The sequence below is a fragment of the Habropoda laboriosa genome, unplaced genomic scaffold, assembly GCF_001263275.1.
Source record: "Habropoda laboriosa isolate 0110345459 unplaced genomic scaffold, ASM126327v1 scaffold57, whole genome shotgun sequence".
Taxonomy (NCBI): Eukaryota; Metazoa; Arthropoda; class Insecta; order Hymenoptera; family Apidae; genus Habropoda; species Habropoda laboriosa.
The window spans coordinates 2,965,831-2,980,109 of NW_017100229.1; the positions used below are offsets into that span (position 1 = coordinate 2,965,831).

At 40.0% G+C, this 14,279-nt stretch overlaps 5 protein-coding genes and 1 non-coding gene across 7 annotated transcripts in view; 1 reads left to right on the top strand and 5 right to left on the bottom strand.

Moving 5' to 3' along the window:
* Positions 1-535: 535 nt before the first annotated feature.
* Positions 536-2,120, bottom strand: LOC108571337 (protein l(2)37Cc). Of its 2 annotated transcripts, none has more exons than XM_017933353.1 (4): positions 2,043-2,120; positions 1,568-1,667; positions 1,052-1,473; positions 536-972 (listed from the first exon to the last, which is right to left on the bottom strand). In XM_017933353.1, the coding sequence occupies exons 2-4, from the start codon at positions 1,650-1,652 to the stop codon at positions 664-666; spliced, it is 816 nt and encodes a 271-aa protein (XP_017788842.1). In that variant the 5' UTR covers positions 1,653-1,667; positions 2,043-2,120; the 3' UTR covers positions 536-663. The 2 variants fall into 2 exon arrangements, with proteins under 2 accessions (XP_017788842.1, XP_017788843.1); XM_017933354.1 differs by lacking the exon at positions 2,043-2,120 and adding an exon at positions 1,758-1,823.
* A 219-nt stretch (positions 2,121-2,339) lies between these two features.
* On the bottom strand, positions 2,340-2,412 carry Trnan-guu. The gene has a single exon. It is a non-coding gene; the product is annotated as a tRNA-Asn (tRNA).
* Positions 2,413-2,728: 316 nt separating this feature from the next.
* Positions 2,729-8,437, bottom strand: LOC108571238 (vitellogenin-4-like). Its single transcript, XM_017933238.1, has 16 exons — positions 8,422-8,437; positions 8,267-8,305; positions 7,865-8,157; positions 7,643-7,783; positions 7,400-7,576; positions 7,169-7,311; positions 6,712-7,089; positions 6,332-6,654; positions 5,648-6,267; positions 4,669-5,564; positions 4,466-4,595; positions 4,166-4,402; positions 3,737-4,081; positions 3,381-3,663; positions 3,005-3,299; positions 2,729-2,918 (listed from the first exon to the last, which is right to left on the bottom strand). Exons 1-16 carry the CDS (start codon positions 8,435-8,437, stop codon positions 2,729-2,731), a joined length of 4,506 nt encoding a protein of 1,501 aa, XP_017788727.1.
* A 1,195-nt stretch (positions 8,438-9,632) lies between these two features.
* LOC108571288 (inosine triphosphate pyrophosphatase) lies at positions 9,633-10,528 on the bottom strand. Its single transcript, XM_017933289.1, has 2 exons — positions 10,459-10,528; positions 9,633-10,338 (listed from the first exon to the last, which is right to left on the bottom strand). The coding sequence occupies exon 2, from the start codon at positions 10,221-10,223 to the stop codon at positions 9,654-9,656; it is 570 nt and encodes a 189-aa protein (XP_017788778.1). The 5' UTR covers positions 10,224-10,338; positions 10,459-10,528; the 3' UTR covers positions 9,633-9,653.
* A 419-nt stretch (positions 10,529-10,947) lies between these two features.
* On the top strand, positions 10,948-12,804 carry LOC108571287 (26S proteasome non-ATPase regulatory subunit 7). Its single transcript, XM_017933288.1, has 4 exons — positions 10,948-11,132; positions 11,365-11,457; positions 11,540-11,718; positions 11,791-12,804. Exons 1-4 carry the CDS (start codon positions 10,958-10,960, stop codon positions 12,304-12,306), a joined length of 963 nt encoding a protein of 320 aa, XP_017788777.1. The 5' UTR covers positions 10,948-10,957; the 3' UTR covers positions 12,307-12,804.
* Positions 12,805-13,138: 334 nt separating this feature from the next.
* The window catches only part of LOC108571239 (chaoptin), a 5,932-nt gene continuing 4,791 nt past the window's right edge, over positions 13,139-14,279 (bottom strand). The window contains exons 9-11 of the mRNA XM_017933239.1: positions 14,144-14,268; positions 13,760-14,042; positions 13,139-13,537 (exon numbers count right to left, since the gene is read on the bottom strand). Of these exons, the coding sequence (XP_017788728.1) occupies positions 13,139-13,537; positions 13,760-14,042; positions 14,144-14,268 (807 nt within the window). The remainder of the gene's footprint in view (positions 13,538-13,759; positions 14,043-14,143; positions 14,269-14,279) is intronic.

Here is a 14,279-nt window from a genome sequence, read left to right on the forward strand (position 1 = left end):
TGTATTTATATAATTATTACGCGATAGACAGATTTGCTGTTCCTTGATCGTAACATACAAATCTATGTATACTAAATCTTACATAATTCCTGTAAAAATGCAGCTCTCTTACTTATACAGTGAAATGAACACAACTGTTATTATTTATCAGCTCATAGGAATGTCTACATTGAGGTAGGAAGCCAAATATTTGCATGTTAATAACCTTGCAAAGGAAGACAGTTTAGAAAAGTTCAAATGTATCAGCTTAAGGTCGTTCCTAACATGTTACAGTCAACATTAGGTTATTAAATACACTCAAGGAAAATGCTCACCTCTACATGAAGAGCAAACAAAATGAGCTATAATTAATAATAAGAAGTGTTTTCAATGTATCGATTAAATAATGTGCAAATGAAAGAAACATTTAGATGTATACTAATCTGTATGAGAAAATAGAAAAAATGGTCTGCATTTATTTATGTAGGAACGTGTTTCGCATAGTGAAAATTCAATTGAAAATATGAATTTTACGAAATGGTATTATATTCCTCCTGTGCAACATTTTCAAATATCTCCCTAGAGCAACTATTTCCAGTACACTATCGTGGCATAAAAAAAAATCATACATTACAATATAAATGCACAAACTTATGTATACAATATTTATTCGGGGTTAAGTGTTTACTGCGGTAAGTTCAATAAAACATTTTGACCTGGCGGTAAATAGGCTACTTGACGAGATCTAGACAGATTATGGGCTATGTCTTCTGCTGCTTCAATTCTTCTAAGTTCAACTAAACCATCTCCTGCTTCACCGAGGGACTTTGCAATCAGGCTAGCAGCCTGTGCATCACCCTCTGCACTAATGATAGCTGCTTTTTTGTGCTGTTCCGCTTTTTCTACCAAGAAACGCGCCTTCTCTGCTTCTTGTTGTGCTACTTGCTTCATTTCTACAGCTTGTGTGAACTCTTTTCCAAAGGTTAAATGCGTCTGAAACAAAGTATCCTCGGAAATTGAAAAATGGTTCTATGTTTACGCTGAAAAGCCGAAACAACGGTATTATACTTACAATTGAAATGTCGTCTAAAATTAATCCAAACTGTTGAGCTCTATCTGTCAGATCTTCCCTAACTTTCTCAGACACAATTTCTCTCTGTGTAATCAATTCACCTGCATCAAATTGAGCAACTACAGCTTTTAAAACTTCGTTGGTAATAGATGGTAGTACTCTTTCGTCGTAATCTATACCAAGAACGTTATAGATCTTTGGCAAAGAGTCTGGTATAGGTCTAAAGAGAATACGAAGCGTGATGTTTACATTCTGGAGATCTTTACTTCCTGTGACTACAGGAACATTTCTTGGCCTAGATCGAATATCAAATAGGATCGGCTTCTGTACCCAGGGAACAAAGAAATGTGTTCCCTCTCCTACAACCTGATTCTTTATTCCGGTAAATCTATCAAAGATTACAGCCCTGTGACCTCCGTCAACTGAAACAAACGATGCGTGAAAAATTACAAGCAAACTTCAACTTACATTTCGCACAACGTTTACATTACGAAACGGAGCAAGAGGAAAACTAACCGTTGTATAATGCAGTATTGATAACAGTTCCAGTGATGGCCAAACCTAAGCCAACGTGCCCGAGTCGATTCAAAAGCTGTGCCATTTTTTAATAAAACACCTGAAAACAGAATAATAACAGATTAATATATAAATATATTCTGATGCAATATCAATCGACGCCGTTATACTGTGGTCAAACAATTCTAACCTAAAATCTAAAAGTGTTTCACTTCGAAGTCACGGTGTAAGGTTAAAGGGCAGATCTTTATTTTCAAAGAATCACAAGGTTAAACAATATCACAAAAACACAAGCATTGATAAAATATTAACGTAAAAAAATGAAAAGAATACATCTAAAATTGTGGACGTTCGACCGGTAGCGGTCTCGATCAATATTATGTATAAAACACAATTTCTCTAGTTCCCATCGTCGTTAATCCTACTGTAATAAAAAACAATTAACACTTTTTATATTGTCACAATTATTTCTTACGTAATAAATGCTGCCTGCGAAGAAAGAATTCACTTTCCTCCTCGCGTGGTATATGGGTTTCGGTAGAGAAAGATGGAGTCCGGACTCAACTTGAGCAGGACACAGCCGGAAGCTACCGGAAGCCATCACTACCTTGGCGGCAAATTTAAATACACTCGTTAACAGTCGCGAGAGTTCCCTTTAAAATACCGCTCGATATACATTGTTTTAAACAATGAAATACATATGAAACGATGCTGAAATTAAACTGTATACATTTATACAAGTGTCCATAATTATTAAAAGGAAAAAAATGAACGCCCCCGGATGGTCTCGAACCATCAACCTTCCGGTTAACAGCCGAACGCGCTGCCATTTACGCCACGGAGGCTGTTGTACGAAACGAAATAATTAGAAAATTTCGAACCGAAAATTATCCAGAGATATACATACACATCTCGTTCTTCGTTTCACTTCTCGCGATATAAATTGAAGACAAGGACAAGGAATGAAGAACGTAGAATTACCCAAAAATAAAACTTTATTCTTTTACTGTATCTACATCGTCATTCTACGTAACTCTAACAAAAATAAAGGTCTCTTGTTTGATAATGAATATCCGCTGCTGCGGACGACTTCTGCTGAACACACTTTGTAGGATGAAGAAAATGATCAAATGATATACATATTTAGCTCGATTTTTCGAATTAAAGATGCAAGACGGAGTATATTTTCGGAAGTACAGATTCATGCGTGCCATCCATATGACCGCACATACCGGTCACCTGTCCTTGAAGAACAGTCTCCAGAAGAACGCTAACACTGTTCGGCGCGCAGTACACCTGTACTGGTACCACCTTTGAGTCGATCATCAGATGGCTGTAGGCTCTGGTCAATCTGCACAGGAAACATACGATTCCACGACAATTCATCCGCGAATGTTTCTATTTTCTGAAAATAAAATTACAACTGTCTAAACTTACCTGATCGCGTAAGAATCAGGTGTATTCTCAGGCACCATAACTCCCTTTCTGTGATTTTCGATCACGTTGTTGTTCACGCTGACCATCTCTCCTGTGTCGCCAGGCATGACAGTCATCTCGTGTGGTCCCACGAAGAACTTCATCGCTAACTTGTTGTTCTGCACTAACTTCACAAAGACGCTGTAAGTGTGATCTACGTGATCACCGGAAATCAGAGTCCATTTGTCAGGTACGACGTACGGAATGGTACCGTTGTCGAACGTAAGAACAACTTGAGGATAGATCGTGCAGGCCTCTGTAAATAATACAGAAGACAACGTAGCAAAAATGACGGAATATCGAAGAATTTACTATCGCGGGATAATTGACAACTTACTCGTGTAACCATTCACAAATTTGTACAAATCTGTAACGGAGTAATGGCTGTTGTCCATCAATATGTTCCAGATATTGTGGCCAAACGGTAAGTTGACTAATTCGTAACTGTACGTCGGGGTGATAACAGTTGCGTCGAGAACGTCTGTCAAGTAAGGATACTCCATGACCATATTCATGTTTCCAGAATCCGCATGGTTCAAAGAGTAGTGTACGTAAGGGAAGGAGAGACCGCGTAAGACATCTTGCATTATGTTCACAGTGGATACGACTAACGGAGGAACCTGTGAAAAATAGGGAATAAAAATTGCGCGTTGTTGAATTTCTCGTGAGATTTACGTATTAATTAATACCTACCCTTCTCATCGTCATAGACGTCGTATATTTCCTCAAAGAAGAGTGAAGAAGAGCTTGTTGGATGCAGTCCCAGGTTTTTGGAACGTGCGAGCCCTGGTACAACGGATTCTGCATATGTTGGGTGCACATGCTATGCTCGCGGTCCTGTACAATGTGTTTCTGTTGTTCTTCCGACACTTCACCCTTTATGTTCAACACGACGTCCATTTCGTCACGAACGCATTGCTCCCCTTGAGTTTGTCCCATGGTGACCGTTACCTTCGTGTTCGTTTCCTTCTGGCCAATGTCCACGTTCAACAGATCTGTAGTGGTCGATTTGTAGTCCTTCACCGCCTCCATACATATCTGAAAGAGAACGCATCGATGATTTTCCAGTGAAAAAACAAACTCGTCCAACTTGAATTGTATGGACTTGAAGTATCCTCGAACCTTCAGGTTCTTCTCTCCAGGTGTAGTACGAGTGACGACAACATTCATACTGTTATTCACGTGTTCCTGGGATAACACAATGTGCATGTTCATATCCCACAGTTTCACAGATTCGTTAGTGGAAGCTGCCTTAGCGTCCATCGTTACGCGAACGCTGATCCTCTTGTTGCTGAAGAAGTGCAATGTTTCGTGGCTCGAGTCCAGATCTTGGGTGGTAACTTTGGTGGTCAAATCAACCTGATCGGCAAGAAGGGAAAAATTAGAAGATAAGAAAAGCTGCATGTAAAAAGAGACACTCACCGCTGAAGTAGGATAAACGAGACTTGGTTCGATCCTGATCAAATTGCTGCAGCTCTTACCCTGTCCAGAGATCACGTTGTTCATCATACTCTGGCGAACACCCATAATCAGTTGCACCAATTTGTAGCCCCTACGCAGAGAAACCACCAGATTCACAACCGTTCTACTTCCTCGAAAATCGTTTCAACAACTTCCACACTTACATGGTATTCTTATTTTCCACTCGAAGTACGTCGAGCCATTCGGAGATAGGCGAGACGGGGGTAGCAGTGCCCTCGCAATCGAACACAGCCATGGTGAATTTAAGTCCCGTGTCCTTTGAATCGTAGGTGTGCTCGTTGATTTTCGGATTGACTACCTTGGTAACAAGCTCCTGATGGCGGCAGGTGTCACAGCTGTCCTTCAGAAGATCGCTCTCGTCGTGCGCGATGGTGACATAACTCTTGGCGGAGGTTAGTATACCGGCAGCGGAGTATTCCGTAAAAGGCAATCTCGGTACGGAAACTTTAAGACTCTTCGTCTCCCGATTGTAACCGACGTTCATTTCCAGCGGCAGAAGAACGTCCTCAGACATCGTCCTGCGTGTAGAGTGCCAGACGTCGGAGATAGGATTGTAGATCGTCATCGCGTATTCACCGTGCATCCAGCGCATGAATTTAGCCTTGAGTTTCAAACTTAGAAGATTCTCGTCCTCCGACAGGAAAGCGTTCAGTTTGAGGGAGTTGAAGGAGGGTATTCTCGTGGTAAGAACAGCCGGTACACCGAGATCGGTAGGTACGTGCATCTCGAATAGATTCATGTACGCGATAGTTTGCAGGTTGATAATTTCCGTTTGCTTAACGAAGAATTGCTTCCACTCCTTCAGATGCTTCAGAACGCTCAACCACTGGTGGCTGTTTATATGGTACACGAAGACGACGTTGTGGTTCTTCGTTAAAACAACGTGAATGTTCACGTCCTTCATCTTCGGCATATCTGCAGCCGCTGTGGCTAACACCTCTCTCACGTTGTCACGCGTGATTTTCTGGACGTTCTTGCCGGTCATTTCGTTCTTCACGCTGTTTACCACCCCGCTCAGATTTTCGATGTGCCATTGGAGCTACGATACGGACAATCCGGACGTTTATAGACAGATCTGATGTACCATTGAAATCTCAAGTGTTTTACTATTCTAATACTTACTCCCCATTGTGAAACAGGTTTACGAGCAACAGTGGTGAAATGTTCAACGGAACCAACGTACGGGTAGCCGGTCGATTGATGAAGAATCAACGAGGCTTTGACAGCTTCTCCATGTCCGTACTTGGTGTCCTTGTAGTCAACGTGAACCTTGGTTGAAAGAGGACCAACGACTTGCCTGATCCTGGTGAAGGGTAACATTTTCCTGGCCATTTCACAAACTGGAGTTAAACAAGGTTCGACAGAGTTCGCGAGACCTTTAATCGTCTCGACGTGGTAATTGTAGAGATGTTCGTCCTTCTCGTTCACCATGAACCAATAGATACTCATGAGACGTCCTGCATGAGGTAACTGATGCATGAGTACGTCGTAAGAAACAATTCTCATCGCTAATGGAAGAGTAACGTCGGAAAGAATCGGCCAGAGTAAGCGATAAGCATAATCGGGATGATGGACGACTACGTTCTGGATCGCCCAAATAGCTAGGAGACGAATGCTCGCTGGTTTCTCCGAATACATCACTTCTCCTTTCACGATTGGCTCCAGAACGTTCAGGATGTTGATCAAACGTACGTTCTTCATGGCCATCAGGTAAAGTGCCTTCATCTGGTAAGTTGGTTCATCTGTAACGTTCGTCGTTAAGTATATGCAAGACGAATAATAACGTGGTAAATATTGGGAAAGTACTTTTGATGTGTTCCATGAAAAGTTGCAAGTATCTTTTCAGAAGAAGGTCGTTGGGTGAAAGAGTTTTGAAGGTCCTGTGGACCAACGAGGCGAAGCATAGTATGCTTGCTTCCTTGACACCGCTGTTAACCGAATCGCCAAGGTGCAACAGTTCTTCCATCTGTAAAAGCAGTTCGGTCGATGGAACTTTCACGTGCATCGGAAGATGCGCGAGCATGAAACGAGCTATCATGTCCGGGACCATCTTTTGACGAACTACGTTTCGCGTGAAGAGACAGGCTGCTGTTGTTCCCACATTCGGCATTATTTCCAGGAAGATATTTCTGGAGGAAGAGGATTATCGAGAAAAATAATTTCACCATATCTATCGATCTACATACCTCATTACGATTTCCTTCGGATCTTTCGTATTCTGAAGCTCGCTGAACACCTGTTTCAGCGATTCGACGTTCATGAAGCTCATCACGTGCAAAAGTCTGTTGATCGTTTGACCGTGCTTCCAATCTGGCTGTCTCTTCTCGATGTGACTCTCTTTCAGGTAACCAGCTGCTTCGTCCAGCATTTTTCTCAGCTTCGCGGTAAGATCGTTCAGATTGACGACATGTCTACCCTGGGTAATGTCCACGTCGGCCTGAGGAACGTATTGGGTCTGCGGTTTCGTGAAGAACATCTCGCGTGTAATTGGAACATTTTGGAAGTCGACCACTGGCAATTGGACCTCGTTCACCGTGGCGACGTTATCGAGAATCAGAGTTTGGCTGGAAAAATCGTTCTCGGATAAAACCTGCCCCGTAAGAAAATTTCTTACACCGCGTCTTGTTATGTTTATCGAATTACTTGGTCAGAATGTAATGCGCCTCTGATTGTGCCATCCATGGGAAATAGTTGATTACTCCGTGGCCGATCAATTTTCTTATAAGGATCTCGTTTCCTTGGTCCTCTATTTCGAACACGCGTTTAGAGGCAGTGGTCATGCCTTCCTGTATTCCAAGTAAAAAAGAAACAAAGATTAACACCGCTGTTGCTCTTTCAGATTCGGCAAGAACAATCGATCGTTCTTTCAACTACCTCTTCCTCTACGTAACATTTCTCCGGCTCGACATGGTTGAACACCTGATGAGTGAAATGAGTACAGTTCATCGGTTCGTGGATCTTCTTAACTACAAACACGTTACCGGACGTTGGATGCATCTGATCCTTGGTATGCACGTTGTACGCCACTTGGCAATTACCATGAATGGTTTCCTAGTGGTAACAACCAAAGAGAACATTAGCCAAAATCCCAGGATGTTCCCATCGGTCGTTACCTACCTCGTGAGTGATAAAACTGTGGTGTTCCATGGGTGTTTGAACGTGAATCTTGCTAAGATCCAGTTGCAGCATAGAGCCGATACTCTTTTTAATGTTCTGAGACCACGTAGATTCACCTTCCTTTAATTTCATACCCTGGAACTGAAACGACACGCGTATAAATCTTATCTATGAAAACGACGAGAATCTTCACGGTTGAACTTGTCTCTCCTTGGAACTTACGTGGCCAACCTCGTCGTAAACGATCAGGAAAGGGATCTCTATATCTTTGGATAGATCGTGGATCGGTTGCGTGACAGAGAGATGGTCTATATTATGCCCGTTATGCAGTGCATGCTTCACATCAGTTAAGGCAACGTAATAGGCATGTCTCAAGGTAGGATCTGTGACATCGTGTTTCACGTGAAGAAGACCCTCGATGCCGAACTGAGATGCGAACGGAGCCGGATTCATCATACCGGCCTTCGCGTCGGCTCGGTACTTGTAGGTCACGGTTTTTCCATGGGGGAAATGGGCTACGATAATACACGATAATCTCATTATTCACAGTTACGTTTTTCACGAAAATGACTAAAATTCACGGTTAACGTGGGAGAGAAGGAATTTCTTCTTTTCGCGACTTACCTGGAGCGGCGAGCGCCGCAGCCAGTAACCCCAGCAATACTGAAAAATAAGAAGCGATATTTTGAATATAAAAGAGAGAGAGAGAGAGAAAAGAGATTGCTTAAAGATCCGTTGAAATTAACTTGAGAAATAAGAAAATATTCTTCTTTACTTACCGATTAGGGCATTCATTATAGTACGACCCTTGCTGAAAGACTGGTAACGCTGCGGCACGGCCTTCTCCTTTTATAAGGCGAAAAATCGGCAAATCCCGGTAGAATAAGAAAGTGCAAATATGACGATAACCCCTTCCGAAAGGGCGAGCCGGTGTAATCAGTGTAAAAGATAACCCGTTCGGGCATCGTTGTAAGTTACTTTTGTTAAGTGAGTCATTTTTTTTTTTCAAATATCGCCCAACGTTTACAATCCCGCTACTTCACACTTCTCTTTCGCTCTTCGTTCTCATTCTTAGATGCAATATTGATAACGATACTGCTTACAGGACTATTCTTACGATTATCAGCGACATAATTCATTTTCAAGAAGAAGTGCGTGTTCGTGTGGAATATGATTTATCGAAAGAATTTTATTTCACGCTGATTCGACAAATACCGATCTGTTTCGTGCGAGCAATACACAATTGATTTTTGCTACAATAAATGTGCAAAAGACCGATTGGAAACTTTCCTCGTGATTGCATTTATACGTTTAAGCGATAGTGTTACAAGCATTGTCGATTAACGCGTTTAATTGGCTTTATCAATAATCATTCTGAAAAATAACAAATAAGGATTGATCGCGTGTTTACGATCGTCCGTGAGAATCAACAATAACACGAACGTAAATTCACAATAATCCTGTTATTTTGTCGTTAATCATAGTTAAATGGGAATTAGCAACAAGCGCGTCGCTCTTTTCTCGTACGCGTACTCCTGTTAATTTACGAATGGGAATAGGAAAGAAATATTCGTCAATTTCGATTGTAAAATTTCTATGGCAAAACATTGCACATTGTTGCATCATTTTGTAAACATATTGATAAACATATCTTGAATATTTACAATTTACGAGATGCCGATTGTAGGAATGAATTTTTTAAATTACTTTCGCGTTATTTAACATGCGAAATATTTCAATAACTCAACATGCAACAAGCTATCCTCACTTTTACCGAAAGGTATTCTCGCCTTTGGCTAAATCACCTTTGATAAATACAAGGGGTCAAACTACCAAGCGTATATTTCGATGATTCGTAATTGTTCGTGAAAAAAGAGAAGAAGTTTCAGTAGGAAGTAGTAAATAAAGTAATAAAGAAAGTTCTGTTAAGAAACAATCGGTGTATTTCTCAGGCTTAATAATTACAATGTTACATCAATACTGTGCGTTTCAGGAGGAGCCATTTTACCGATTATTCAACATCTTTCATAAAATGTTCCTTTAATTTTTCCAGCGCTCTGCTACGATGAGATATTCTATTCTTCATTTCTTTCGGTAACTCTGCGTACGTTTTATCGTGGTCCAATGGCTGGAAGCAAGCGTCGAAGCCGAAGTCTCGTGGTCCACGAGGGGACACGATCGTTCCTTGAGTTCTTCCTTGAAACAACAGAACCGGATCTGTGGGTTCTCCAGCGCAGTAGGCAAAAGTGCACACCGCTTCTGCACTCTTGTCGTCCCAACCGTGAAGCATTCGGTGAAGTCCCTCTATATCTATTTTATCTAAGAACCATTTAATATACGGACCAGGTAAGCCGTTCAGCGCGTTGAAACACAAGGATGTATCTTCTACGATAACCGGGCCTTTTATTAATTCCGCCGCTGCTCGACATTTGTTGCGACAAATATCGTCCATCTCTCCTTGATACTCCGGAAGATCGATCTTTTTACTCGTTATCTCTCGTGGGAAATTCGAACCTAGTATAGCCACAAATTCCTCGAGTTTCCTCGCATTTCCGGTTACGAACACTATCGGTTTCGACATCCTGCGAAAAATTTGAATTGCGAAATTTCCCGCCAGTTTTTAAGTTTCTCTAGTTGGCAGACATGCGGACAAAACGCACATGTAGAACGAGATCGTCAGATACGTTGATATTTTTCTGGAATAAATTTAATTAAAACTGTTATTACAAGTATAAATATAGACGCGTTTTATTTTAATCGATATTACATTTATCGTAATATTTCGAGCGGTTACTCTATACCCTGATAAATATTACCTTTTGATATTTAATACTAGAAGTAAAATACTCGTGAAACTACGTGTTATCTCAATAGTGTTGCTAAAATACTTGTGAAACTACGGGTTATCTGAACAGTGTTGCTAACTGCGTGACATTTCTTATTTCACGTTTGAATAAATACGAGGATATAGTTTTGTTAAAAAATAAATTTACGAGAACCCTAACACCTTAATTTCTTCTCGCTGTAAAATACGAGGAAAGAAACAAATCGTGCAAACATCGTGCGTGAAAAATTTGACAATAAATACGCAGTTCAGCTGAAAAATATTGTCACAACATATTTTATTTTACAAAAATTGTCGTGAATTAATTTCTTTATTTAGAATATACAATTGGTAGATTTTCCTGAATGCGCTGCATACATTATGTACCCTCACACATATGAAAGGGTTTTTCGTGAATGACTAGTGATATCTTGGTTGTTGTTTCTGCCGTAGCTACGTTCATTCGGGAAAGTCAAAAGAATTGCTCAAAAATGCCGAGTCAAGAGGTTGTAACTACGAAAGTAGTGGTGCACCCTTTAGTTTTATTAAGTGTGGTGGACCACTTTAATCGTATGGGAAAAATTGGCAATCAAAAAAGAGTTGTCGGTGTTCTTTTGGGGTGTTGGAGAGCTAAAGGTGTTCTAGACGTGTCAAACAGTTTTGCAGGTTAGGATGACTCTACTAACATTCGTCGCTTCTTTCTGAAATTATTACAAATTTTGATAGGAAAGCTTTTAAATATTCGTTAAATTATCGTCGCTTCAACACTGTTGCAAATAAAATAAAGTTACTTTTGTTTCAATGACTTGTAATTTCATTAACCCAAACCAACATGCATAGATTCCAACATTTCTTTGAATTCGTTAAACAAATCAGATATTATTGTTCTCATTTGCAGTACCTTTCGATGAAGATGATAAGGACAAAAGTGTGTGGTTCCTTGATCATGATTATCTTGAAAACATGTATGGAATGTTCAAAAAGGTTAACGGTATGTATCCCCTGATGTACATGCACGTGAATTTGAAAACAGTCCGATAGTTGAACTTGATGTTTTATTAATTTTCTTTTAGCCCGTGAAAAGGTAGTAGGATGGTACCACACTGGACCAAAATTACATCAAAATGATGTTGCAATTAATGAACTAATTAGGAGATATTGCCCTAATTCTGTTCTGGTTATCATTGATGCTAAACCCAAAGATCTTGGCCTTCCAACAGAAGCATATCAAGCAGTTGAAGAAGTTCACGATGTAAGCTTTACAATATACGTAATACATGCTTCAATTTATGTAACAATTATCGCAATGTTAAATAATTTACAGGATGGCTCTCCAACGTCTAAAACATTTGAGCACATTCCTAGTGAAATTGGTGCAGAAGAAGCGGAAGAAGTAGGTGTAGAACATTTACTGAGAGATATCAAAGATACCACAGTTGGTACTCTTAGTCAGAGAATTACAAATCAGCTCTTAGGTTTAAAGGGTCTTCATGAACAAATTAGGGAAATTAGAGATTACCTGCTACAAGTAGGTAGCGGTAAATTACCTATAAACCATCAGATCGTTTATCAGCTGCAGGACATTTTTAACTTACTGCCCGATATGACACAGAGTAGCTTTGTCGATTCGTTGTACGTGAAAACGAACGATCAAATGTTAGTTGTATATCTTGCTGCCCTTGTTAGATCCATAGTAGCTCTACACAATTTGATCAATAATAAATTAACAAATCGCGACGCCGAGAAAAAGGAAACAGATAAGAAGGAGACAAAAAAAGATGAGAAGAAAGAAGAAGAAAAAAAGGATGAGAAAGATAAAGCAAAAACTAAAAGTCAGTGAATAAAGTGAAATTGAGACTAATCTGTGTGATTGAGACTGTTAACCTTGCAGAAGTTCATAAAAAGTTGCAAAGTTTGTTTATACATGTGCAAATGTACTTTGTGCTTTCAGACGATTGGCATTTCACGTTAACACCGAAATAAACACGAATGACCTTGTTCTTAAAGCATTCTAGCATGGTATGGTATATACATTGGATAAAGGATATGATAGTCGGGACGCAGTTACACGTTTCCAAGTACAATAAATACATTGCACTGTTATCGACAAATTTTACCTGGTCTATTACAAATGAGCAACTGCTTCTAACTACCCGTAACTTTTATATAATGTATCGATATCGATAAAAAATTTCGTAATTTTTTCATGAACCAACACCGGAATTTTCTACATTACATGGAAGTACAAGATAAGATTCTCATAAACATACACCCATTAGGTATTACGAACATGTTGTTTTTTTTCTAGAGAACCCAAGCTTTCGTAATTAAATGCATTGCGTTATTAATAAAAAGAGGAAAGAAAAGAACCGATCATTTGAACTTACATTTTTATTTATTCTTCGTGAATACACAACTGCTATAAAATCGCGAAGTATACGAACAATCGATCGTGCATTTTCTTGTATCTAAAAGCATTTCATTCTTGTACCTGTACGATATATAATTTCAGATATACACTTGATTTTTTTAATCCACCAAGTCACTTCTTATTTCAATACTATCCGTTTCCGTCACTCGAGTCGATCGGTATTTTACACGTAATTAAAAGTAACTCGAACGTTTAATTATTTAATAAATTAATTTCTGGGAATATTTAATCTTTCACATTTTTATATGAGAATGTACAAAATAAGAGATATTTGACCCAATAAAGTCCATCGAGGCACACTTGTCTTTTCACCTCCACTGTACGCTATACCCACGTAGGGCTCCAAATTGGTATCGTTGTAGTGTTGAAAGTACCAGTTAAACGGATTGTCCTCGATCACTTCCGCATTCTCATTCAAAGATCCATCTTTGCCGAATAACTTTTCATCGTTCTCCACGTTACGTTGGACCGCCTCGGCCACAGATTTCTGTTTCCCTGGCTCAGAGGAGAGACCGATACGTGGCGATGGAACTTTCGTTATAGTTGGCCTACCTAACGGACGTAAATTCGGCACAGAAGGTACTTGACCTCCTGGAACCAAAAACGCCGATAAAGCTGACGCTTCAGTCTCTCGAGAGACCTGCGAATTAGAAGAGAAATTCTTTCGACTTTCTGGAAAAGTTGAATGGAAAGCTGGTCGTTCTGTTGCAATCGTACTCGAGTCATCTATAATCAACGTTAAACAATTGCTTGTAAATTTTTGTTCGATTAGAAAAGAAACGCAATTAGAACGACAATTTTTACCGATTGATTCGTTTCGATTATTTATCGAGGAACTGGTCGTTTCGTGAAATTCAATTACATCAGAATCCCAAGTACTTCTCTCCCCTCCTGACACCTCTGTCGACGTTTCCTTGATCAAAACCTCTTTCGTCGTTTCCAACACAGTCCTAGGCGTAGTCCACACTATTCTACTCGCAACTTCTACCTCTGCTTTCTCTTCGACTTTCTTCAATTTCTTACTCGTCTGCAAATAATCATCCCTATCCTCGACGTCGCTAGATACAGAAGTTTCGTTCGCTTCTTGAGGCGACTCGTCCGCTGCTGTACTCGAATCCCCCGTCTTCGTCGAATTAATTACAGAACTTGCCAAAAAAAAAAAAAAAAAAAAAAAAAAAAAAAAAAAAAAAAAAAAAAAAAAAAAAAAATTTTTTTCTTTCCTCGTTAAATTACTCTCTCGTTTTACCTGTTCTTCTTCGTCCCGGTGATTTGCCAATGAGCATCTTGCTCGTTCACCGAAACAGTGGACAATTCTTCCCTCTCCTTAGACCCCGCTTTAGGCTTGCTCGTCCTTGGATGAGCCCTCTCGATCTTCACAACCG

Excerpts from the sequence above, each read along its gene's own strand:
- LOC108571288 (XM_017933289.1), bottom strand. The coding sequence starts at position 10,223 with ATGTCGAAACCGATAGTGTTCGTAACCGGAAATGCGAGGAAACTCGAG.
- LOC108571238 (XM_017933238.1), bottom strand. Across the intron at positions 4,082-4,165 it reads CTGGAGAGAAGAACCTGAAG|ATATGTATGGAGGCGGTGAA; the intron begins GTTCGAGGATAC and ends GTTCTCTTTCAG. Across the intron at positions 2,919-3,004 it reads CCTGATTCTTACGCGATCAG|ATTGACCAGAGCCTACAGCC; the intron begins GTAAGTTTAGAC and ends TTTCCTGTGCAG.
- LOC108571287 (XM_017933288.1), top strand. The coding sequence starts at position 10,958 with ATGCCGAGTCAAGAGGTTGTAACTACGAAAGTAGTGGTGCACCCTTTA. Across the intron at positions 11,133-11,364 it reads CGTGTCAAACAGTTTTGCAG|TACCTTTCGATGAAGATGAT; the intron begins GTTAGGATGACT and ends TCTCATTTGCAG. Across the intron at positions 11,719-11,790 it reads CAGTTGAAGAAGTTCACGAT|GATGGCTCTCCAACGTCTAA; the intron begins GTAAGCTTTACA and ends AATAATTTACAG.
- LOC108571337 (XM_017933353.1), bottom strand. The coding sequence starts at position 1,652 with ATGGCACAGCTTTTGAATCGACTCGGGCACGTTGGCTTAGGTTTGGCC. Across the intron at positions 1,474-1,567 it reads CAATACTGCATTATACAACG|TTGACGGAGGTCACAGGGCT; the intron begins GTTAGTTTTCCT and ends CGTTTGTTTCAG. Across the intron at positions 973-1,051 it reads TTTTAGACGACATTTCAATT|ACGCATTTAACCTTTGGAAA; the intron begins GTAAGTATAATA and ends ACTTTGTTTCAG.